The sequence below is a fragment of the Lagopus leucura genome, unplaced genomic scaffold (genome assembly GCF_019238085.1).
Source record: "Lagopus leucura isolate 7727_CA_CO unplaced genomic scaffold, USGS_WTPT01 Super-Scaffold_100016, whole genome shotgun sequence".
Lineage (NCBI taxonomy): Eukaryota > Metazoa > Chordata > Aves > Galliformes > Phasianidae > Lagopus > Lagopus leucura.
The window spans coordinates 2,447,804-2,473,784 of NW_024962270.1; the positions used below are offsets into that span (position 1 = coordinate 2,447,804).

At 48.6% G+C, this 25,981-nt stretch overlaps 1 protein-coding gene across 1 annotated transcript in view; it reads right to left on the minus strand.

Moving 5' to 3' along the window:
- Window positions 1-453: 453 nt before the first annotated feature.
- The window catches only part of ARHGEF6 (Rac/Cdc42 guanine nucleotide exchange factor 6), a 30,584-nt gene continuing 5,056 nt past the window's right edge, over window positions 454-25,981 (minus strand). The window contains 21 exon segments of the mRNA XM_042876425.1: window positions 454-2,519; window positions 2,816-2,870; window positions 3,674-3,773; window positions 4,479-4,568; window positions 5,057-5,150; window positions 6,115-6,135; window positions 8,354-8,431; window positions 8,433-8,480; window positions 8,561-8,694; window positions 8,847-8,925; window positions 9,676-9,762; window positions 10,367-10,513; window positions 12,266-12,325; window positions 13,306-13,444; window positions 14,199-14,321; window positions 14,917-15,012; window positions 16,013-16,107; window positions 17,045-17,115; window positions 19,253-19,454; window positions 19,850-19,977; window positions 24,178-24,262. Coding sequence (XP_042732359.1) covers window positions 2,379-2,519; window positions 2,816-2,870; window positions 3,674-3,773; window positions 4,479-4,568; window positions 5,057-5,150; window positions 6,115-6,135; window positions 8,354-8,431; window positions 8,433-8,480; window positions 8,561-8,694; window positions 8,847-8,925; window positions 9,676-9,762; window positions 10,367-10,513; window positions 12,266-12,325; window positions 13,306-13,444; window positions 14,199-14,321; window positions 14,917-15,012; window positions 16,013-16,107; window positions 17,045-17,115; window positions 19,253-19,454; window positions 19,850-19,977; window positions 24,178-24,262 — 2,073 coding nt within the window. The 3' untranslated portion in view covers window positions 454-2,378.

The window sequence follows — 25,981 nt, forward strand, 5'->3', positions numbered from 1 at the left end:
CCTGTCACCACACCTAATCCCCAGAAAAAAAAAGATAAAGCAGTAACAAAAAAAAAAGAAAAAAAAAAAAGAAAAAAAAAGAAAAAAAAAATTAAAACAGGCAGGAAGTGGCTTATCTACAGCAACCAAGTGACACGATGGAGAAGAGCTTCTCTCCATAAAGCATTCCTGACAACAGGACACAACTGGGGCTCAGGGGATGGAAACGCATCTCCCTGCCCCAGCACCAATGGGAACGACCCCTAAATGCCATGGTGACCATCCACATCAGCATTTCCCTAGTGTCTAGTGTGTCAGAGTGCAGAACGCAGCATTTCAGTCCCTTTTCTCTGAAATAAGAGATGCCCATAGCAAGTGCTGCTGTACTTGCTGAGTGCTCAGCAGGTTCTCATGCTGCACCAACTTGCTTCCCTGGGTGCAGCCCCAGAGAGAGGGGAGATGGACACAAAGGGCTAAGAAGCAATTTTTATCCTTTATTTGTTGAAAATGTCAATTAAAAAACTGTCCAAAATAAAAACATGTTAGAAAAGTTGAACTTGCACAAGTAGTTACAGTAAATAAACCTACGTGACAAAGATAAAGTGGAAGGCAGCTGACACAACATCCATCTAAAGACAGACTCACTGGAACCTATTTACAAAGCACTGTAAACAAAGTAAATATGGAAACATTGCTGTCCATCCGGCATGGCTTCTTTTCCTTTTTATTTTATTTTTTTGGCTTCTAGCTCTTAACAAACGCCTGATCCAACCCATCCCAGTGCACCCTCCGTCACCTTACATCTTACAAACATGCATATATACACAGCACGGGTTTCAACTAAACTGTGGGCAGTGGGGAAACATTCCTACCCTCTCCTAGGTGTACAAATGGCCCTTGGTTTTCCTCCTTGTGCTGACTGCATGGTGTGAGCCCCAGCCCAGCCCACCTTTGGGCATGATGATGCTGGGGCAGACAGCAGTGCAGCCAAGCCCCAGCATACGCAGGAAGGTGGTTATGCTGGGAAATGGCTTACCAGCACAGCAGGGTCCAGCTCTCCCTAAAGACTCTTTGCTATGTTCTGTCTGAATTTTAATTGCAAGGAGAGAACTGTAATTATTGTCTCTGTTATATCCTTCATGACCGACGTAGGACTGTAAGGAGCTGCAGTGTGTCTGCATGCACAGGGACCGTGCTGCCATGTGATACACTGAAGGCTTATAATTAACAGGAGGTTAATTGTAAATGCTGCTAAGGAAGGAAGGAAAACATCAGTGATTAACTAGGGTGTAACACCAAATAAAGTGAAGATAACTGGATACATATGCATGTTGTCCGTGTGCTGTGTTCAAGGAGCTATGCAGGGATCTGGGAGGTGCTGCACGTCCTTGCCCCAGGAGCATTCCAGCTCTTGTCAAAGACTAAATATAAATACCTTTCCTATCCCAAAAGTTCCTTTTTTCCTATAAGAAAAGCCCCTTTGGGGCAATGGGGGAGAAGCGGCCATCCTGGCCTTCAGGCAGGAGCCTAATGTGGGCAGAAGGGAGCAGGGGACGAGCATATCTGGGGGGTGTTTTTGCTGTCAAGCAGTGTTTGCATTTCATATGGAGAAAAGCATATCCTGCGAGGGGAAGCACAGCAAAACTATAAACTCATATAATACGTGGACACTCCAAGTGAAAAGAAAGCAGGGGGTAAGAGTTCCTGGTCATGCTTAAGAAAAGGGGCTGGAGGCATTACCTGTTGTGCTAACAACGAGCTCTTAGGAGGCAGCACTGTGCAACACACCTTCCCGTGTGCTCTGACAGGTGCTCCAGGTTTGACTTCCCCAAGGAATTAAAACGCCTTTGTGTTAATTGCATGTTTTAATCAGTATTGAGGCCACGCAGGAACTGCAGTATTGCTGGGCTGTAGTTCACTACAGTCAATAAATGGGGAAGAAGAAGGTGGATGGGAATATCTTTCCCAGTCGTGATTATCTGAAAAAAGGAGCACGGTGCTTTTTGGTTTCTGCTCATTGCCATCTCAGTAATGTTTTAATTCAATAAATAGGTACTGGTGCTTTTGAAGAGAATGAAAGCATCAAGAAGTGATGAGAAACTGCTGCCAGACCCTCTGTGAGCGGCAGTCACTGGCACAGGCTGGGTTTGCTCCAATGAGGTATCAGCTGCTGCAGATGGATTGTGAATCACGGACCGCTCACTGATGCTTGAGTTGTGATAGACTGCTTGTTTGTTTGATTTCCTTATTGGATGGAAGAAAAACTATTTTTTTTTCTTTTTTTTTTTGGTAACAAAATTCCCCGAACCAACAAAATGAGGAGGAAGAAGAGGCAAAGGATCCAGTTCTGCTTCCCAAAATATACCTGAGGTCACACTGCCAGCAGCTTCTCCTCGAGCTCAGGCAATCAGCGATGATTTGCGTCCCGTCTCCTCCCTGCTGCACTCATCTGTCTGCTTCAGCAGCCGCCGCACCAGCTTCTCCAGATCCTTCCGGGACTTCAGCTCTTCCTCCAAACATTGCTTCATCCTTTTGTTCTCCTACGAAGCGGAAAAATAAAGGAAGAATGGGGTGGTTAACACCCATGTGCTCCACAAGCCAAGGTGCCAAGGTGCCAGGAGCATGTGGCACGTGTGACAAAGTGCCAGGGTTACTGCCCGTCTGGGAGTTGAACCACATGGGCTATTTGGGGTCTGATTTGTTCAAGCAGACCCTCAACACTGGCAGAAGGGCATGGAAGCAGCAGTGTGTCTGCAGCTGCAGGGTGGGACCAGATGAGATTTCTCCCAGACATCGCCCGGCCAACTCAGAGCACAAACAGAACCCCTGCAATTACCTGTTTCAGTTCCTTCACTTCGTCTTTCAGTGCATAAACTGTGTCAACAAGGCTCCTGCAAAAAGAAAAAATGCAAGAAAACAGAAATCAAACGAAAACATGAGCACAAGTGCAGTAAAACAGCAACAGCATTGGGAGCTTGGCGACTGAGGCAATGGTGCTTCCATCTCCTGTTTCCCTCTTTTCTTTGTATTTTCTTTTTCTCCATTACAAGCATTGCATGGCCAAAGGCACTGCTGCCACTGAGGTCACTCAGGAGCAAAAATTCACATCTCTTTTCTCAAAACTTAAAAAAAAAAAACAACCAACAAACCAAACCAACCCTGCTTTGCTGTCTTGAAGTTATCAACAAGGTCTGCGGTTTGGCTTCCTTGTTTATGCTACTGCAAAAAATAATAACAATGGTTTTTAAACTGAAGTGTATCTTGCAGAGCAGCCTCAAATCCATCAGGCTGTGATGCAAAAAGTAAACCTAGGAAGAATGCACTGCCTGGATGAGAGGAGGGGGCTAACACCACCACCCCAATACTGAAGCTATGGAGCAGCCTGGGAGCACTCGGGCAGCACTTCAAGGGGCAGCAGCAGACCACAGTGTCTGCAGTTGGAAAAGAAAAACAAACAACAAAGCCACTTGCTTGGTTCTGTCCTCCCTGACCCAGTTCACTACACCCAGAGGAGCGCTGGGACTCCATATGTTGGCTCTCAGGACCTGTGCGTGGGCTCCCAGAGGGACGCAGCCATCTCTGAGCTGCTGAGAATGCAGCTCTGTACTTAAAAAGGGAGAAAATAGCCACTGGAACAGCCTGGTGCTCTGGGGACAAGGCAGCAGCTTGGCCAGGGGTCTGCAGCCTCACTTACTTTTCCTCCGTGACAGTCTGACCATTGCTCCTCGTTTCCTCAATGATGATTTTCTCCTCCTCGGGAAGAAGGACTTGGGGGATGGAGTCCTTACGGGAGCCTGCATGCAAGAAGTGCTCATCAGGAAGAAAAAGGGAGATTTTTCCTGGAGCTCACAGCAGAGGCTGGGAGGGCAAAGCAGGGGCTGGGTGTGCTGCTGAGCCAGAGCAGCGAGGGACAGCTTCCAGGAGCACTTGGAGCACTCAAAGCTCCATCATTACTTATAAATGAAATGCCTCGGTGAGGTTCAGGAGCTCTCTGAAGAACACAGTCTCCCTTTCACAAACATGCCATTATTTGATAGTTCAGTGATTTAATTTGACATCTTACCAGCAGTGATAAATAGTTTTATTTCCAGAGTTGAAGATGGTAGATAGGTTCTTATGAAGCAGCTCGTTCTTAAATACGCAGCTGATGGAGAGATAATATTCATGCTTCCTTTCTAAAGCTACATGCAACCTGAGATTAGCATCAGGTTTTCAGTGCTGACAGCCACAGGCACTGACTAGGTTGTTTAATTCCTAACAAGTGCTGGTGAAGTAGCTGTGTCTCATCTGCCCTCCTATCTGCTCATTCTCTGTGTTTAGAAGAAAAACAATGGCAACTAAACCACTGAGTAGATGAAGCTCCCTTATCTCAAAGATTGAACACCACACAGTTTCCTAACATGAGCCTCACTGCTCACTGATGTAACAAGCTGTTTTTTCCCAGAGGGTTATCAGTGTCACAGGCAGAAGGAGCATTCAAGAACCTGCTGTGTGCCCACCTGAGCTGAGTGCCTGCTGGAAGCCCGCCCCGGTGCAGTACGCCTCGATCACCTTCAGGATCTGAGCATCTTCCTCCAGTGCAGCAGTACCTGGAACACAGCACAGACATCAGCTGCTGCAAAAGCCAAGCTCTCTGCGTTCATCTCTCCCAGCCTTTGGGCAAGAGAGTGTTGTTTCCTTGACTGACAGCCTTGGGACTTTCCCTAATTCCTTCCTGAGCTCCTTCACATTTTCTGGCCTTTGCAACATCCTGTGACATTGAGCACCATGACTAAATGGTGTGAAGGCACACTTCTCGCTGCCTGGCAGAACTCGGGGCCAGCACAGTGTCTCACTACTTTCAAGCAGCTCCTTGGCTTTGTGGCCACAACAAACCACAGCCATATCGTCTCGTGGTGGGAATCACACACTGAGGGCCATGGTGCTGCCTGGAGCCCCAGCTCAAGGTCTGCACACACCTGGAGTCGCAGCAGCACATGAGCCACGTCCTGCAAGGTAAGAAAAGCCCTTCTCAAGGCCCCGTGAAGATTGCTGAGCTCAAACTTCAGAAAAGAAGAGAGAAAGAATCAGCACTTACTTTTCCTAATAACAAACTCTTCATCTGATGCTTTTCTCTCAGTTTTCCTTTTTGGAAGAAACTTCTTCATGGTTTTTGGACTTTTGCTGGAGTCCTACAGGGAAACAGAGCATTGTGTTTAACCAGCACCAAAGGCAGCTCCAGCAGCAGAGCAGCTCGGGCTGAATGCAGCTATTGGCGTTCTGCACAAAGCATTACAGAACTACAAAGCAGACAATGACAGCACTGGGGGAAATGGTGTTCTTTGCTTTTCCCACGTACAGTTCTGTGTCCTCCGCTCCCTCTCACAGAGGTGGGAATTCATAGAATCATTCAGGTTGGAAAAGACCACTAAGATCCCCAAGGCCAGCCCCAACCCTCCCCACCATGCCCATCACCACGTCCCTCAGTGCCACATCCCCATGGTTCAGGAGCACCTCCAGGGGCAGTGACCCCATCACCTCGCTGAGTAGAAATGCTTCCTAATTGCACCTGCAGGTCTGGGACAGGACACGCTCCTTTAGCAGACATCCCTCAGCTAACAGCCTTTGGCCAAAGAACTCAGCCACATTCACAGCACTTTGGGTTTGCTTATCAGTAATGTGGCCTCTGTCAGAAAACTTTAAAATATTATTTCCTTGACACAGATTTCTAATTAAAAAAATAGCAAATGACATTGCTTATCAATGCACAGCATTTGCTTGAGAGTACAAATACCCCCCAACATACACAGAGAACAAACAAACACACACACAGTTAGTGTTTGCTATGGCTTCACAAGGAAGGAATACAAGCTCTTTGTCTCCTTCACTGAGTTACACGTCTTCCTGATTAGGAATTAGTATATTAATAGGTTACATGCAATTCCAATTTTAAGGAATGATGAGGCATGCCAGGAAGTTTTAGTACCAGGGTCCTAAATCCTTCTTGAGAGATCTCTCAGCATTTGCCAATTGCCACAGACTCTCGTGTTATGTTATGGATACAGCCAGGCAAAACGAGGGTTGCAAGCACAAGAAGCATGAACAGCACCAAGCAGTCTTTGCCACAACAAGCCAAAGAGATGTATCTACCCTTACCTTCAAAATATAAGACATCCTCTACAATGAATATGCAAAGAAAGAGAAGATGAGTGTGAGAGACTGATGATTTTACTGACCGAGTCCTTTAAATCCACAATTCTAAAACACATTTAAATGTTAGTGTTGTGATTAATTCGTCACACCCTCCACACTGCTTCTGCTATCAGCATGCAAAGGAGAATGGCGTCATGCAAAACTGAAAAAGTTACATGGGAAACGCATGGGAAGCGGGCATTAATCCACTCTGAACACATCCAAATAGAGAACATGCTTCCTGGGTTAATGGGAGGTTTCAGTAGATGTTGCTTGTTTAAGAGAATGGTGCTTAAAACGGGCTGACATCCATAGGACTGGTGCCTGGGGATGAAGGGCTGCAGTGCTCTGCCCGACCTATGGCAAAGCCCAGGGCTGTGGCTTCTCAGAGGGCACTGCATGGCTCTCCTGCGGCTCTGACCAGCAGAAGTTACAAATCCCAGTGCTAAAAAAAACCCTTCACCTAATGCAACTGACAAAAAAAGAAATGGAAATCACCTGTAAACCTTTCTCAGTTTGCTAACTAACCTGAATCCGGGCACACCGCTTTACCCACAGCACCTGCTCTGTCATTGCAAATGATTACTGGAAACAGAACAGGAAAAATGACCCAATTTCAATGGAAATAACAGCAGTGCTGTGCAGTACGCAAGCAGGTTCTGGGGTTTCCTGAACACAGCTAGGTATGAGGAAATGCACAAGACTGTGCCATCCCATCCTACACCATCAGAAGCCAATTAAAGTAACAATGGATGTCTGAAAATCTCTCATCTTTTAATCAAACTCCCCCACGCTCTTCCCTGCAAGAGACACTTGAAATGGTTCTATTTGTTCATTATAGAAGCAAGGAGACTTGTGCTGAGCTGTTAGCATCGCTCATTTTGTGCTGCAGCATAATCTGGGGTCAACAACTGCAATTGCCACTGCAGGGCCATGGGCTGCATGCCCAGGGCTATCAGATGGAAGTGGTAGAGAAGCTCTCAGCTATCACAGCGCTCTGCATCACTGCCTGCCAATGAAGGCTCATGAAGGCTGGGGGTGCTGTGATACTCTGCTCCCACCCACATCACATTTTTGGGCCTTCCAAGTGCTGCGTGCAGCCCCTCGGGGCTCCCTGCCTCCCGCACCACCCCTCACCTCCTTTACACCGATGGTGTGAAAGAATCCACGGCAGGGAGTGAGTGAGAAATTGCAAAGGAGACTGCGGTACTAACGAAATCACTCAATCTGTGGTTTTGGCCTCTATTATAAATAAATCTCACTCTTGTACTTTCACGCAGAAAAAAATGCTTCTCTAACTAAAGCCTCTCCCTAGATTTTAGTGCACAGTGAAAGCACAAGGCTGTTTAGTCTACATTAAGGATTTGCAACATGCAAAGCTTAAGGGTGGTTTCCCACCTGTTCATTTGGTTTCGGATTAATTTAATTCCCAAAGTGAAACGCATTGTTTTGTGAATTTTAAGAAATATATCAAAACACATTGAAGCTACCTAAAAATCTCTGCCAGGTACAACAGCCCCACAGCCCTCTGGCTGTTGCCCCTGAGAGCTGGGGGGGCTGAGCTGGCCATGAGCCCTGTACCCACCCCATCTCTATCCCCCTGGGAGCCCAGGCAGTGATGCTCCCATGCTGCTGTACCCAGAAAGGCCGGTGAGTCAGAACTGGAGTGCTCAGTCAGTAAGAGGAACGTTGCTGTGTTACTGGTGAGTAATCCCAAAAGTTTAACGCAAGGTAGGGAAGGACGGTGCTGCAGTTGCAGTGGGGGGTGAGAATGGGAGCGGGGGTTTATTTTGGGTTTCCCCACGCCGCCTCCTACCCCAGGCTGGGGGTTGTTGTGGGGGATGCTACATATCCCAGTGGGTGATGGGTGTGTGAATACGGAATCAAACATCATGGCTGCTGCACTGCCCTGCTCTAGCCACCAAAACAAAGATATAAATCATATAAAACACCAGGCCTGTCTCTCCATCCCTCAGTGCAGCTGTGGGCTTGATACCAGGGATGGGCTGATCCTGCAAACGCACACGCTCATGCTTCACTTGCAGCTCAAAGCCAGCTGCAGCAACCAGCATGCATCACTCATTTGCACAGCATTTTCTCTCAGTATCCCTGTTGTCTAAAGGAGCAGCAAAGCTTCTCTGGGGTAAGATGCCTGAACACAAGTGCTATGGAATCACGGTGCTCACCATGCACACAGCATTACCTCTTTGTAACTCAGCGCTGCCGACGGTCGGAGGGGAGGAGCAGGACGGAGGCAGCTCAAGCTCCAGGGTTTGAGGATTTTGGGGGGGCTCCAGGGGACCACGGATCTGTCCAGTGGAGCCAAATGTCTGAGAAAATGAATGAGAAAAAGCTCAGCCAGCATTGAGGAACAGTGGGCAGCAGGCAGGCTGGGAGAAGGCTTGCTTACCGAATGGGCGCTCCAGGACTGCGTTTTGGACACGGTGTTGCACGTCCCTTTGGTCAGCCTCTGCAAGTGCTCAAGCCACTCGTGCAAGTCCTGGCTGGTGCTGCAGGACACGGTGATGCGTTCCATCATGTTTCCTGCAGCAGTGGGTCAAACAACTGGCTTTAGCTGGGTTAGCACAGGGAGATGCCCAGAACTTGGACAGCACGCAGTACAAGAGCAAAGAGGAGAAGAAGGACTGGCACTGATGGCAACTGCAGAGGCAGCCAGACAGAAGCCACGCACTGACCTGAGATTTCAAACACGTGCTCATTCCCTTCAGCATCTTCCAGCTTTGTCAGTGTCATTCCTGTTAAAGGCAGCCTTCCCTAAGAGAAATGAGCAGGAATCAATGTCTGAGACTGCCTCTTGTGTGGGCATTGTTCTGCTCCTTTCTGCTGATTCCTTTCTTTGGGAATTGTCATTAGCAACTAATTTGTGAAGGCCTCAGATTGCAGGAAGAGGTGCCTCTGATGTATGGATCTAGATTTCCCTGCACAAGTAGGTTAAACCACTGAGCAGAGGCTCCCATGACAGCTGAGTCATCCCCAGCTCACCTGCCACTCTTTCTACTCACCCTTTTTACACAGAAGCCAGGACTACCAACTTCCCCTGGTCCTTCTGAACACCCTCCCTGAGCCTCTGCTTTGCGTGATGCACTGCCCGTTCACCTCCCTCCCACTGCTGGGTGACATCTCAAAACTCAGCCAAATCCTTCCCAAACCTTCAACATCTGCCTCATCACCTTCACATATGACTGTGAGATATCGTCCACTGACAGACAGTTTGTATAGGGAAAAACCCTACAGCGAGCTCAGGACACCCAACACACACTAAATGCTTGAGAACAGCATGCAGGACAGGCACGGTGTGGTTTTGTGTTCTCATTTCGCAGCACTCACACTTCCCAAATGCTGTCTAACCTGCTGGCAGCACAGAGGTGCTCACAGTGTGTTCTGGCACACGTGGCCCTGCTTCCCAGCCCATTTACATCACAACAGAGATTTGAATTTGATAAAGAGATATCTGATATCCTTTCCACGCCTGATGCCTTGCAGCTTCAAATCAAGCGTGCCTACCTGATAGATGAACCCGCTCATCCGTGGGCTTGCAGATAGCATGAGCAAAACATTGGAAAACAACAAGAAATATCGCTCTTCTTTCTCCTGCCAGGACAAGAATGGAGGTTAGGCCAGTCTGAAGCACTTCCCTGCAGCAAACCAAACCTGCCTGCAGTCTGAGAAGGACCAACCCCAAACCACTCATTTTAGCTTTTTTTTTTTTATAGCATCTTATTTCTGCATTGGTTTTTCTGAGCAAACAGTTCCATCTGCATCCTGCTGATTTTGAAGATATTACCGATTTCCCCTCTCCATCAGAACACCAAGATCTCAGGTCCACAGCACTTCACATCCCAAACAGAACTCAGGGACTGGACTCTGCAGGGCTTTGTATAACAGGTCATAGGGAAGCAACCAAGTTGATGCTAACAGGCAGCATCCCACCGAGAAGACAACAAACACACAGTATTAACGGGTCTAACACTACTGGTGGGTGCCTGCTGAAAGCACAGGTGTGACACTTGGGCAGCGGGTTTTGCCTGTTGCAAAATGCATGCAGGACGTGGCAACAGGTGACATTAATATGTGCCATAAAGGCACCCTCATCTCTCACTGCTCAGAGTAAGTCATGGGGGAAAAAGAGGAAAAGTCATGCACCGTGTTAATAGAGCATCAGGGCATGATGTGTTCAAGCAGGAGATGCACTCACCTCGCTGCTCCCGCTCTGCACCATGACCTGGGACATGTAAATGATGTTTCCCATTGTTTTTATGTCCTCTCCTTCCCAGCGCTGGATGGATTCGGAAAGGATCTGCAGCTCAAGTTGTTTCCTCTTCCTCAGCTCCTGGCACTGTGACTGCAAATCACCATGGAGCACTCTGTTAGCAAAAGGGCCAGCACAACCCCAAACCATCCCAACAAAGATGGTTTCACCCATCAGCCATGCTGGGCTCAGCACTCAGGGGATCGCACTGCACCGAAGGGCTACCAGTTCTACTGCTTTACCACAAAAGGAACCCAGAATGATGACAAAAACCCAGCAAAGGTCAATACTATCACTCATGAAAAATAGTTGCCATCTTGTAGAAGCATCGCTGCTTCAGCTCTACTTCACAAATCTTGTCAAAAAATTATACCACGCTGATTTATGGTGTAATGAATACGTTAAAATGTCAAACAAATTGCAAATTGCACTGAGCAAATTTTCTTTCCAAACCAGCCCTACCTCTGAGAGTACAGGGTCACATTTTCCAAACCAAGCGAGCCACACAGCTAAATGTTTCTCATTTTGCTGGTGCTCAGAGAGGTTCGTCCCATTTTGCTGAAGCAGCAAAAAGAGTTATCCCTGCAGTGGTGCACAGCCCCCAGAAATCGGATGTGCAGATATTCTCTTATCAGAATCTGCATCAAGAATTTGGCAAAGCGTTTCAGCAGCGCAGTGGAGCAGCACAAAAGGGAACTTTAGGAGCTGCACAAGGCTGCTGCGATGCTTATAGATGCTCACAAATTCTTACAAGTGCACAGCAGTTCCTCACAGACTAAGCAGAGGCAGCACACAGCAGGGCTCTGCAGTCCCTGCTTTCACCTCTCTGACCCCAGACACTGTGGGACCATGAGAAGCATCCCTGCCCATCAAACCTCAAACCCACACCGAACCCCTCTAGTCCTGCCATCATTACATTGCGTTGCTCAGTGCACAATTCAAGTAAAACCATCTATCACTTATGTGCATTTGTCACGTATGGGCATTCCTAAAGATTTATGACACGTTACGAATTCACAGAATCATTCCCCTTCTAGAATAAATGGAATGGGAGTTGAGTTTCTAAGTAAATGTAACATGATCACCCTTTCCTGTTTTCTATGAACTTTCTCCTCCCCGTCTTTTATCTGCACTGCTAAGCAATGAAACCTGCATCTGCCATGCTAAGGAAGGAAGTTGGACCACATCTGGAGTGGTTATAGTGAAAGGTATTTAGTGACTACAAAGAAAGAGAGACGATAGCTTTTATAATAACTGAAAAAAGCTTTGCTAGATGAAACCTTTGTGCATGTGGATGGCTTTCGCTCCTCTTTTTCGTTTCATTGTACCAAGACTTTGAGGGGAGTAGGTAGCACAGAACACAGAAACAGCACTGGTACGTGCCTGTGACTCATCATTTTGCTGCCATTTGTCCATTCCTCACTGATGGCCACAACACCAGGAGCCACATACACATGCGTCTTGGCCAGGGATGCCCATGGGGCACATCTCAACCAACAGCATCAGGTGGCACATGATGAAGGTGCAAAGCAAAAGGAGATGAAAAGGCCCCAGCACTGCCCACACACAGCTCTGCAGCAGCACTCAGAGCTGGAGATCTCTGTTGCTGTGAGCCAGCACACAACTGCTGAAAGACACGACCAAAGAGGCACGCGATGCTTGCAACCTGAAATTAAGAATCTTTATCAACCATCTTTTCCATCCCAAAAGACCTTTTTTTGTTGTTTTCTTTTCTCTCTCTCTCTTTTTTTTTTTTTAAATGAGGAGACAAATGTCAGGCTTGACTCATTCTTCATGAAATGCACCCGTGAAATGGAGTGCTCTATTTTAAGAATCGCCACCTACCACAAGAGACTTGAAGGATGTGATGGCTTTCAGGACGTCTTCATGATCTGCATGCGCCTCCTAGTGAAGGGAGAGAAAAATCCCTGAGCCATGAGCAGCCACAGCCCTGCACCATATGTGCCCCATGGCCCCAGCAAACCCAGAGGCAGCCCAAATCCCCCAGGTACCCCCACAGACTAACTTAATGAACATAAGGCAGACAGAGTAAGAGGAGAGAAAATCGATTCAAACATGTAGGGTGGATTTCTGGTCTCACATTTATAAAGGAAACTTCTATTTGCATTCTACTGCACCATCAAGCGTGTGATTTCTCCCATGCAAGGGAATTGCCATCAGGGGTGCAATTCAAGCCCTGGGTTTAAGACACATCTTGGGCCAGAGAGGGGGAAGCAGGATGCTGCCTCTTATCTCTGGCTGCTGCTGCTGCATGCTGGTATGCTCCCAGCACCCTAGGCATTCAGGGCCCTACATCGTAAGGTCTTCACCATCTAGATCTCAAGCCAAGCATATCATAAGTTAACCAGGGTGTGATGGAGCCCCTCTGAGCCCAGGACAAGAGCTGCCCTGAACAGACCTGTCCCACCTCCAGCTGTGCAGAAGAGTACAGGGAACACTGTGGTACACATCCACGCTGCATACATCCACACTTCTCCCAGGGCATCACAACTTAAATCCTACTGACTCACGCAATAAAACCTCCACTCCCACAGCTTAGAAGCTAGGAGAAATAAATGACGTCTGTGTCCCCGAATCCACTGTTGACCCCCCCACAGCACCCTGCCAAGAGCACGCAGCTCCCTGCCAGGCTCAGCTCTCCCCTGGCAGCTACGTAGGGGACCTCTCCCACCATAGCGCAGGGTCTCCCAGGCACAGATGTGGATTTGAACAATCACGGCTAAAAGTCTGCTGAGTAATTATCTGCTAATTAACACTGGAAGAGGAAAAAGCCAAACCATTTTAAAGCAGCCTATTGGGTCTGCTTTACTCTTGCCCTGGCACCCAGGGGCACGGCCTGCCTGGTGGTCCTGCATCCCACCTACCTCCATGTGCCTCTCCAGCTCCTGCAGAAGCGTCACGTATTTGTCCAGCCTCAGGAAGGGTTTGCTGAGGCTCGTGGTTAAGATGAGAATGCCTGGGTTGGCCGCACCCTGGCTCTCCATGAACTTCTCCAGCTCATCACTATAAATAGAAGCAACAACAAGAAGCAGGGCTGTGTTTTGCTGCCTCACACGCTCTCCTGATGGCTCCCAGAGCCAATGCTCTGCTCTCAGCTCTGCTTTCTTAAAGGCAGTCCACCCTCCCCTGCAAGGATACCCTGCAATGAAGTGGGGATGCTGCATGGGGGTGTGGGTGCTTGTGCACAGGGCTTTGCCAGGCTGAACTACGTTGGATTTCAGCAGGTAACTAACTATATTGTGAGCTTCCATTACAGAAAGGGAGGAACTACACAGTATGACCAGGGTCTTGGTTGTGACACTGCTGCAGGGAGGACAGCTGAGCCACATCAGGGATGACACAGCTGCAGCCTTTCAGCTCAGCATGCTCTTTAGCAGAGCCTTACACACACTCAGGTGTCTGCTCAAGAGAAGGAAGGTGCTGTTACTGCAGAGCAGCCAGCCAGCTAAACACCAGCTCAGTCATTAAAGTGGGCAACTTGGGGTGATTTAATGAATATCCTCCCTTTGCAACAATGTGCCTAAAGTATTGTAGCACAGGGGAACATCTTCCCGTCTAGGTGAGCACTGCAACCATGGGTCTGAAGTAGCACCCAGATCCTTTAGAATATAACAAGCACAAGAGATGCTATGCAAGGGCTGAGACAGGCAAATGGAAAGCCCAGAGCCCTAGCAGTTTTCCCAGCAGTAGGATCCCATGCTGTCTCCTCACCCTGTTGGCAACACCTGGGGCAAAAGCCATGTCCTCCATCACCCACCTGTGCTGCGTGAGGACATTGACAGCAGAAGGGTGGTTCGCACAGTACGTCAGGTACAGGGAGCGGAACTGGGCCATCAGGTTCATAAAGCAGCCTCCCACACGCTGCTGGTTCTCAGGGAGCCTAAGAACATCAACACGCCGTTATTGAGCTTCTTCATCTGCACCCTGCAGCTACGACACGCTCACCTATCTGCCCAGGAGCCACCTGCTGTGTGGGGAGGCTGTTGGTCACTGCACAGCCAGAGCACCCACACCTCTCACTTCAAGGAGGAGGAGGAGGAGGAGGAGGAGGAAGGTACTCAGGTGGGACTGAGGTTCTGTGGTACCACTGAGCACCAGAGCTCAGGACACGGTGACCCAGCAAATGAGATGCTGCAGCCCACTGCAGCTGGCTCCCAGAGCAAAGCACCACCTCTGAGCATTTGCTCTTTGCTCACCGGCAGCCCCCATCTTCATCCCTTCCAGATCTCATACGCTGCACGTGTCTGCACATTTGGGCTGGTGATGCTTTCTCATCAAGTATTCAGCAGACACCTTAACAGTAGAAACGTCAACTTCCTTTCTCCTTCCTAGCAAAGCACTACCTGCTGCCTTTCTTCAATCCTGCTATTTTCTATATTTAACAAGTGAGGAGGAGTGCCCATGAACGGGTCTTTCTATTATTTTTAGCTGCTATTTAATAGCTTAACAACCCCAGTGCAGTGGCATAAGCTTACTTTGCAACATCTTCCAAGGCTTGGTTCAGGGTTTGCTGAAATGCACTGATTTCCTCCACGTTTCCCAGCAATGACGCGATGTCCACAGCACTGAGCCTAGAAGAGTCAAATCACCAGTCAGCACCAAAGCAGAGCTCTCTGCATAGCCCCATGGTGTCTGCAAGCAGCCCTTCCAAAAAGGACCAAGGATTTGTTTCCCAAGACACATCACAGGGAAACACAAAATCCATGATCCGTAAGCTACAGACCACAGACTCCTAGAGAAGATGTCTGCTGCCAAGGATTACCTTAATTGGATTTTAATCACCTAATCATGCTAATCTTCTCACGTGTTGAGCTGTCTAATAGACACAGACAGATGGGATTTCTTCCAGGGGTGGGGAGGAAGGTGTGTGCGCAGACACAAAGACAGCTTTGTCTTCATAGGCTCATATTATGGGTCCCCTACATGGGGAGGGTCCAACAGAGCAGCCCTACAAGCAGGGATTGCTTTGTTCCTTAAGGTGGGAATTTTCCTCGCCATAAGCAGCACGTCTGCTTTTGTCACCCTGCTTCTGTCTCTCTCACTTCAGCCACTCGCTGCCTGCAGTTTGGGTAGGCTGAGACCACGGAGAATTTCCACAGCTGGAGACATCCCAACATGAAGATTTGGGAAAGGAAGGCAAGATGTGGAAGGAGTTTAAGCAGAATGCTTCTTGCTCAGCAGCAGCTCAGGCTCAGCGAGAGGCAACCCCAATCAGAGGAACGCAATGAGGAGATGACTGGGGCTGAGAAGTCACAAGACAAATGACAAGGGAAGAAGCCATGCAAGGCACACCGCCAGGAAGCATGCACACAGCAGCTTGCAGATGGATGGGAGCAGCCAGCCCTCGACCAGACAGAAATGCCCATCTCTAACAGCTGAGCACCTGCATGACCGCTGGGGAATGGGAAAGAGCAGAAATTTGTACCAATGTTTTTGTTTTTTCTAGTTCAAAGAGGCGTGGGGCTTTATTAGATGGGCAGTAACAATCCCTAAACATTCAAAAGCAGGAAAGTAATGAATTGTGGTTGATTTTACAGAGTTCTATCCATCTCAGATGCCCTTATATCTTACTTATCATAAGACTGGAGGGGTCTTAAGTAAGTTCCCAGAAGTGATTGTAGTTCCTTCGCATAATCTCGTTCTGTTTCCAGAATATTTTGCAACACCTAGGGTGAGAGACAGAGCACTGAGGATCTTGGTACTTGGGACCAGTCAAAGGAACACAGGACATCAGCTTCAAAGTGTGGAAAACCACAGAAGTGTATTTTATGCCCATAAATACATCTAAATTTGTTAACACAGAACTCAGAATGCTCAGAAAAGCCCTGGGGACCCAACTAATGGATTGTGCATTGCAAACTGGGGGAGGCCTGGACAGCAGGTGTTAAGGGTGGCTCCTTCTTCTCTGGCAAGGCATGAAGACAATGTGAATCCAGATCTGAGTTTAAGATTTGTCCCTCAAGAGGCTCATGTCTAACCCTGCATGCATGCAGAACTGGCTGCCAAGGTATGCAAACCAATGGTGTGTGTGTGCACCCTGGGACCACCGCTTGCAAGGACACAACAGTGGCCAAAATACGGACAGTCCAGACCAGAGCACAGCTCAATGGCCACTGCAAGGCCGAGATCAGCCTTATCCTGATGCTCCACCTCAGCAGCCGCATGCAGCACACCTTGTTCATACAACCAACTGAGTTGGAAGGGACACTTAAAGGCCATTTGCTCCAACTCCCTGCACTGAACAGGGACGCCCACAGCTCCATCAGATGCTCAGAGCCCTGTCCAGCCTGACCTTGGGTGTCTGCAGGGATGGGACACCACCACCTCTCTGAGCAACGAGGTCTGACACTGCTCTAAAAGCTGCCACCTCCACTCTGATATCTCAGCTGCCCACTTGAAGTCTCACTTTGTGACATTTTGCAACTTCCATTTGTGGTTTATCGTCTCGACAGCCCCGAATGAAGGAAATGGCAACAGCTGCATTTAAATACAGAGTCTCTTCCTCAATTGTTACAAATTGCTTCAGTGATTTCTAAGGGAAGGAGCAAGAAGATTAATAATATGCTAGTTATTAAAATGTATGATCAGCACTTTAAAACTCACCACAGGGTAATAATTCTTTGTCAGCTGAGTGCTTTCAAGTCCTTTTAATGCTTTGGGAGAGAGTGGTTTATCTGTACAGAGAAAAAAAATATATCAATAAATGATAGAGCACAGCTCACTCCAGCAGGAAAAGTCACTGCTGCATCATGTCCAGCAAATATGACATCACCCATGTAACACACAGTGATCTGTTTGCTTCATAAAAACAGGGAGCAAAGGGACGGACCCTGCAACTCACAGGGCATTTGAAGCCACCAGCAATCAGTGAGCTGAACCCTGCAACACAAGAGCTGTGAACGAAGGGAGATTTGAAGAAACAAAGCTCACACAAACCTGGCAGTCAGTTCTTGTCTTGTATTTCTTGTGCATCTGCCAAATGGCTGTGGATGCCACGCATGCATGCACACACACTCACCTCCGCACAGATCCCTGCTCTGGTGCTTCTCCCCCAGAAAAGCACATTCCCTGCAGCAGACCCACTACTGCAGGCTGCATTTGATCCCCAGAGATGCTGTCCCTGTGCTGAGTCTCTCAGAGGTCCTTTTCCCCCATACACACTTGGGAAGGCAATTACATTCACACCGATAGCAGGAGAGAAGCTGGAACTGATAAATTTAGCTGCTGGGAAACGGCAGCATGACATACTGTCTAATTATTGCCGTTGTAGAATTTCCTGTCACTTCCAGCCAGGAGCTCTGTCCCTGCTTATCTCCACCCAAAGGGCATGCTCAGGACACAGCACAGTGCAATGCAGACACTGCTGAAAAAACAGCGACTCTATTTCGAGTGACGCGTCTCGCACTTTGGAGGCGAGGACAGCAGCTCCCCAGCTCACAGCAAGGGCTGTCCCTGGCACCAGGGGTTAGCTGGTGCTCCCTGCACCACTGCAGTGTGAGCCTGGAGAGAGCATCCTCAGCTTTGTGCCTGCACCCTGTGAGGATCCCACTGCCACCTGAGATGGGAGGGCAGGGAGGGAAAGGCTTTGTCCACCTTCGTGGAGAATTTGTCCTTTGCCTCCATGAGGTGCTGCTATTTCTCCCTCCCAACCTTCCCCATGGAACTGAGTACTGCTCTCCTTTTATAAAACGCTGCTCTTCTCCACTCACGGACTTAATTAGTGATTCCTGGCTTGTGCCAGATGAGCCCTCAGTCTGCTGCAACGTCCTGCTCCAGCTCAGACATCATCTCCCAGAGGGAAATAGCGGGAGATGAGATACCCTAACAAAGATTGTTTCATTTAGAATGAAATAAAAACTGACCTATTTCTGAACACTCACTCATTAGTTTTGTTCTTCCTTCCTTTGCTTTTTTTTTTTTTTTTCGCTTGCAAGAGTGGGAGCAACAATACCTAATGGGGGCTGTGCATTTTACAGCCACTCTTCATACCACTCCTGATGCCTCACAACAGGTCTGCATCTCTGGGAAGCCCTCGAGACACAACAAGAAATTAAAGTTGAATTTTGTCAAAAAAACAAATCTGCTGTCACATAGCAGCCTGAGAAGCACTACAGGGTGAAGCTGCCTGGCTCGCCAGGGGCATGCTGCGTGCCATCCTCACCCCACATCTGGTTAAAATCACACTGCAGAAGATGTTAAGGACACTTGAGACACAGCTCAATAAAGGCAAATGTCATCAGGCGGATCGTTCCCTCACTGTCCCTTTCTCAATATCGCCCGTAGCTTCGCAGCAGAAGATGCATCTGGGGGGAAATGTGCTCTGTGAAATCAGCCATGGCTATGCACAAAAAGAGGGGACCGTTCCTTACGGCCATATAGTTATTGTTGCTTTCTTTGCAGAGACCGTGAGCATCAATTCCGCTCCTGCCAAAAATGGCAAGCTCGAAGGCAAATGCACTGCCTGATGGAGGTTTCTAACAAAAAGCCAATTCTGTGCTTCGACACTGGAGTGACCTGAGAGCTTCCGTAACAACAAGAGGCAAGCAGACCCACACAGCACCTCCAGCCCTGTCCTGCAGCCGTGTGCTGCCAGCAGAGCAACAGAAGGACGCAGGAAAGAGGGCGAAGCAGCTCTCAAGTGATGTGAGAGACAGGGCTTTCCCCTCCTCACGCTATTCATACTTCCATTAGCACTGCTGCCTTAAGCACACTGACATCCTTAATAAATAGCAGCAATTTCCCAAAGGCATAAGGATCTACGCTGCATTATACTGCTGTCATTCAATCAGCCCTTGAAAGCAATGTGCTTACCGGTGGATTTGATTTCTCTGACGTAGTTGCTTGGGAACCAGCCTGTTTTTCCATTCAAGGTCCCTTCCCACCAGCCCCCTTCTTCTACCCGGGTGACATAAATAATGTCTCCTTTGTTAACGGAGAGTTCATCCTCATTGGTCTGCTTAAAATTGAACCTGGCCTTTACCACCAGCTGATGGCTGCCATTCTCGGTCATCTCCTAAGGAAAGAAACATGGAAAAACATCAGTGGATAGTCCAAAAAAGCAGAATCCACCAGGACGAGCCACTGTTCTTTGTTGTTACAGCTGTTTTTTTCAGTATTGCACTCCACACCAGCAGAAACATCTTGCTCTTGTGTAAGCACTCCGCCAGAGGATCACAAGGTCCCTCCCAAGAATTAATTCAGTCTCACAGTGCAATAGGAAATAGATAAGCATCAGCCTCCTCATTTCCCAAAGAGAAGCCTGCTCTGGGTGCAGAAGACTCTCAGCACCCGGAGCAGCAAAGCCATGATGGAGATCAGGACACACCGTGCTCGAGCTTAGAGGTACCACCCCCATCCCTCTGCCCCCGCAGCCATCACACCCTCAGTAGGATATTAAATGAAAGATACCACAGCCTTGGACTGCCTCCTTAGGACCTTTGCTGACTGTGAGGCTGTGCTGTTGGAGTCGGTGTGGGCACCTCCAGCTGCAGAGCTAAGAGCCGATGGATGCGAACATGGCCCTTCGGACGGCTGGTCTGGCAAAGCAAAAACAATGGCTGAGTTTCACCCAACTGACCCCAAATCCTCCACATGGCTGCAAAGCAAAGAGTGAAGCCCACAGAGGAAACAAGGGCAGGGACAGCAGCTGGAGGAGCATCAGTACCTAATGGGGATGGTTTTTCTGGGCTGGGTTAACTCTTCCGTGATGGAAGAAGATGAGCTGCAGTCCAAAGGCACTCCCAATAGGATGAGAAGAAATGGCCTTAGGTTGCTTCAGGGGAGGCTCAGGTTGGGTATTTCTTCTCAGACAGAGTGGTGAGGCACTGGCACAGCTGCCCAGGGAGTGGTGGGGTCACCAGGCCTGGAGGTGTTCCACAGCCGTGGGGATGTGGCACTGAAGGATGTGGTGATGGGCATGGTGGGGTGGGCTGGGGTTGGACTGGATGATCTTAAAAGTCTTCTCCAACCTTAACAATTCTATGATTCTACATATTGCCAAGGCCACTCATCCAAATGCAATCTTCCTTTTGAAATTCCTCTTAAATCAGCTGAAAATAGACTAATGCTTAGCCCAGTGCTTCTGGGATCCAAGTAAGCACTGCTGAAGGTGTTTCAAAGGTTGGCTCACAAGTGAGTGCCCTCAGGTCACCTCTGCAGCTGCAGCGTGGGCTTCCCTGCAGAGTGGGGAGGAATGTGAGCAGCTGTTCAGCACAATTGGTCTCTATTCAGACAAGTCCTTCTGGGTTCATTATACAGCTGAGAGATTGCTGCTGGTGGAGCACTGCCAGGAGCCACGTGAGAAAGGGATTTGGACTCCTCCGAGGAAGGACAGGAGCATCATTCCCAGCACAAGGAAAGGACCAACCCATCTTACAGTTCTCAGAGCTGCTTCCTTCAGAGCTCAGTGCTCTGCAAACTGGTCTCTGGGCTTGACCCTGGCAACGCATGCCAGATATTGGAAATCATGATGCTGCTCTGACACAGATCTATGTTTCACAATGAGCAATTTGCTTTTATATTGATACCAAGGGTGACCACGAGACTTTTTACCCTCTGGCAAGTTTCTTGGCATCCTGATCAGTGGCCTCAATGCAAAGAGCAGCATCAGCCCTAATCCTGCTCAGATGCTGCACAGAGGTGAAAACAGGGCTCTCCAGGCACTATAATTTCCAGCAGTCCTCTATCACTGCACCTCGTACCACTGTGTAGGAAAACAATCAGATCCCCTCTTCTCTATGTGCCACCCTGCAGAAATGAAGCAACAGGAGATGCTGTCATTGCAGGGAACAGCATGGAGCACTTTGAGGTATCCCTTGTTGCTTTTGTTCAGATTTAAGAATGTATTCCAGAGAAGGTATTCTCCATCTAGCAGCATAGAGCTAGAGTGCCCATGGGCCATGAAAGAGCAGAGAAGAACAGAATGCTGCCTGCAGGCATCGCTGTGCTGGGGATGTGGGTCCGCTGGATCACGTTTGAAGTTCCTCCTTGAAATGGTTGCAGCAGGAGAAGGTGATCAAGCCACTGAGAGTGCCAGAATCACAACACACAAACTTAAGGCTGTTGTGCCCCTGTTATCCTCCAATCTGAATGTCAACATGGAAAAATCATTCCAAAGGGGAAGTTTGGTGGGAGTTACAGGAACTCAGCCGGGCTTTCATTCTCCCAAGAGGATTTTTGTTTGAATAGAAAAGATACCTCCTTAGATGGACCTGGAGCAACACAACCTGCAAGCTCTTTGCAGAGGGAACTGCTTTCAGCTTTGTCTTTCTACAGTGCCTTGCACAATAGCTCCAGGTCCACGATTATGACTTCCAGGCGCCGACAGACAACATGCACTGGTCTGTCCAGTCCCTGCTCCAGCAATGGACAAAATTCACATTAAATCAAACATGCCATCAGTGAGTCAGTGTGTTCTCTCTTGCCCTATTCATTACACAACGCCTGATGACCACGCTGTGAATTCCCAGCTCTCCAGACTGCTGCAGCAACACCAGAACCTCTTGGTATGAAAAACCCGCTTAGCAAACACAGGATTTGTCACTGCTGAAGCACCCCAATATTTCAGCAAGAGTGGTTCCAGCTGCTTCCAGACCAGGAGTGGCTTGGCCGCCACTTTGAGATGTTCTTTCCTTCATTCCTTCCAAAAAGAGAGGGCGTAGAGCATGAGTCCAGGCTTCTCTGCTTATTCAAGCCATCAGCCACAGTCCCACGGAAATGACTTGGTTACTGTAGATTCTATGCTTCTTTCTCCCTGCCCCTCCCTATCTTCCAAAGCTTTTATAAATATCTGCAGCAACCTAGAAACAAATGTAAAACTGACTTTGACAGTTTGGCAGGGAAGTGTATCATTTATATTGCATCATGACAGCGTCCTATTTTATGCCTGGTCCAGCATGGAACACTGCTGCCATATGTTGCTTCAACTATGGTTAAAATAGCTGGGTTTTCTGCTCACATTCCTACACTATTTTAGGCAGGAGAGCCTTGCCTGCTCCATCACAGCTGCTTTTCCTCCCCTACCCTTTCTTTCAGATACAAGCATCAAGCTCTGTGTGGCTGTTACTTGACAGACAGCTTCTGAACCCTGAGTTCACACACCACACATGATGCCTGCAGTTACTTGCTCCGTGAGGACATAAGGATTTGGGCTTCAAGGGGATGGATGCTCTGCAGCATGTTCTTGTGCTGCTTCCCCAGCTGTCTCTCGCACAGTGCAGATGCCTTGCAGAAGAGACTGTAGGTGCAGACCTGCTGAGGATGTACCAGTCTGGTCCTGCTGCCCCGGAGCCCCAGCAGTCAGACAAACCCATCCACAGTGGTGGTTTGTAGGACACAGGCTCCTGTTTCTCAGGAATGTGGCCAAGCCACCAAAAAGCAAACTTTTCAGACATGTATTTATTTTACCCTGTACTTTTCCCAAGGGTGCTCTCTGCCTGAGCAGCTAATTATATCACAGGCATTGCGCTTTTTAACATTTAAATAGAGAAAGCATATGCTCCAACAGATGTTTGCTATGAAACCAAGAGGATCCCAGCTCCCCCAGAGCCCCTTGGGGAACACGTGATAGAAACTATTCCATGGCAAAGCCGTGTCCTGAGCTTCACCCAGTGATTGCAAAACCCCATTCGGGGCTGCTAATTAGGGGACTGCTGCAACAACAGGAGTCAGAAAGGAGCAAAGCTGTGCTCCCTCTGCTCCAGCCAAAAAGTTGGTAAAGAAGGCAATGGAGAAACCTTCCTGTGAAAGGAAAATGCTGCTCTGGGTTTTGAATTTTTCTACTCTTAATCACCTAATATGTGCCATCCAGCAGGGAAATTGAGCTCTCATGCTGCTGCTGTTGGTTTTGGCGGTGTGCAGGGCTCCTTGTGCTTGTATGTGTGTGTTTGTAGGTAAATTGCCTCTTATTTAGTTCCATGGAAATGACAACAGATACGAAGCGCACAATAACACTGATAGATGAAATTTTCAGCTACAAAACATCCCACCAACATCCACCTCTGAGGTCGTGGGCCAACATAAGAGACGAAGCACTACTTTCGGAGCAGCCCTCATATGATGAGGGCAAGAGGCAGATGCTATTCCCAGCTTAGTGCAGTCCCTCAGCCCCTGACCATTGGGACAGTACAGCCCAGCTGAACACTGGGGATGGAAAAAGGAGGAGGCGACTCGCTTCGCTTTGCTCCAGCAGCAGCTCTGCACTGAGGGAGACAGGAGAAGTCGTCAGCAGCAACTGTCAGCGCTTGGCTCCCCATTGTGGGATCCACAAAGCACGGAGAGGAACATCGATACAATCGAGTGAGCATCTGGCAGTGATGTTTGTTTTGACATTCAGTAAAGATATTCTGCAGACGGATCTGTTTTTCTGTTCGGCTCTCAAGCACGCTGTCTGAAACCTGACATTTGCATTCGGGAGGTATGCGCTCATTTACATCGAGGCTCCTTTACACTGACCTACTTTGAGGTCCCTTCATGCTATCAGAACTGAGTAGAGGTTCCTGGCTGTGAAGCGATAATCTCGCTGTGCAAAGTGCACCCAGCAGCTCTGAATGCACCACCCTTAGAGCCCGAGCTGGTGGCAAAGTGAAGCACTGACCCACCGGCATCAGGCACAGTTCTCCAAGCCTCCAGAATCAGCACTAACTGTGAGCTATCAAAAAAATAACCCCTCCTCCCCCCTCCCAGCAGACATATAGACAGCACTTGAAAAGACAATAGAAAACATGATTTTTCCTTACCTTCAGTAGCTTTATTTACAGCTGTCAATGTACTCAGGACCTTGGAGAACTGTTCTCCGCTGTACAAATCGTGCGGCTCAAACAGCTGCGAGAGGAGAACGTGGTCAGTTCAGCACAAAACATCTCCCTCTCGCCTCCGAGCCTCCCACGTCGTTGTGATGAGCAATCAGCTGTGTGCCTGCAGGGGTAGGGCTCTATGTTTCCCACGGGGCGGTGCATTGCTGGGGTTGGGGGCATGCATTGGCACCCGGGGACCGACCTGGGCTGCTGCAGAGAGCGGATCCTCTGGGATAGCTGCAAAGGTTTCTGCTGCCTTGAAGGCAGGAGAGATTATGCTGCTATTTTTGTTGTCTAAAGCTAAAGAGATTGAGGCTGTACATATACGCACACATATACACACATTTTTCCCAGCAGAAGAAACAAGCAGAGAATTTTCTGCTCTTGCAACATGGTAGATATAATACTATGGCAATACAGCGTAGGTAAGGTGTTTACAGTTTTTTAAAGGGAAGCCAGAAAAGATCACGTGCAAAACTCTGAAGGATTTTGTGCTGCTCAGACACAACGGCAATACAGAAACAACAAATTAGCAACAGCTGTTAGTGAGAAACTGAACCTCAGAAATCACTGCACCACAAAGAATTGCAACTCCCAAAGCATTATCATCCCCTCCAGCACGTGAGAACTGCCCTCCATTCAGACAAACCACACCAACCTTCTTCATAACAAAGCAGAGCTCAGTGACACAGAGGACCACTATGTGCCAACCCCAAGCCCACGCTGTCCCACAGATAGAGACCTCAGATCTGCAAATCCTACAGATACAAAAGGTGATTCTCAAGCTCTCTTGCCAAACACAATATACAGATACTTCCAAAGCACTGCAGAGTATACTGTTTAACAAGTACAAGAGCATTCACTGTCTTTAGGGCAGCACTGCCTTTAGAAGGGCCCTTCTCTGCACTCCTGGCCCATCATGGCCCATCAATGTGTTCTGAGGGGAAAGGCCAATGCCTTTCTGAGCCCAGAATGGTGATGCTCACCGCGTGGCTTTCTCTTTCCATCCGCACAGCAGCACAGTCCAATCCAAGCAACACAAAGGCTGCTCTTTATGGAGAGTATTTTTAAAAACTGACTCAGTCACTTGATACCGAGAGGCTCTGACCGAGAGCAATTCAATCCACGCTCTGGGAAATGCACAGTCTCTCCAATCTCAACAGAAGCAGCGCAGCTCCCACTGCACCCCAGCACCCAGGAACGTGTCCACGATGGGGCTGCTCCGAGCTCACCCCACCTTCACACCCTGTACCAGCACCATCTGAGCATCACCCACAGCCCCCAGCAGCAACACCAGAGCCCCTGTGGCACAGGAGATGGTAACACTGACCCCGCTGGCAGCTGCTGGAGGATGCAGAATCCCAGCAGTGCCGTCACCTCCTGCCAAGTGGGAGCGCAAAGCTGGCGGTGAGGCTGCGGCGTCTGCGTGCATCTCTCTGGTGTGTCATTTGCTCAGTCGTGCCTTTTTGCTTCCACTTCGGTAAATCCAGAAAAACGAGTCCTGCCCTGAATGAACGGCTGCTTTTTTTTTTTTTTTAAAGGACCAAAGTGGGAAAATGCATCCTCGACCTTTTTATGCATAAAATAATGCTGCGAGCTCGGAGCCATCACACTGATTAAGTCCCAAGGATGGTGGCAAAAGACATGTAAAGACATGTACAACAAAATCCTGGCATGAAAGCAACTTTGGGGACTTTTCTTCATGGAGAATTTGTCTGGAACGGCCTGTATGGAAAACTCTGGATGA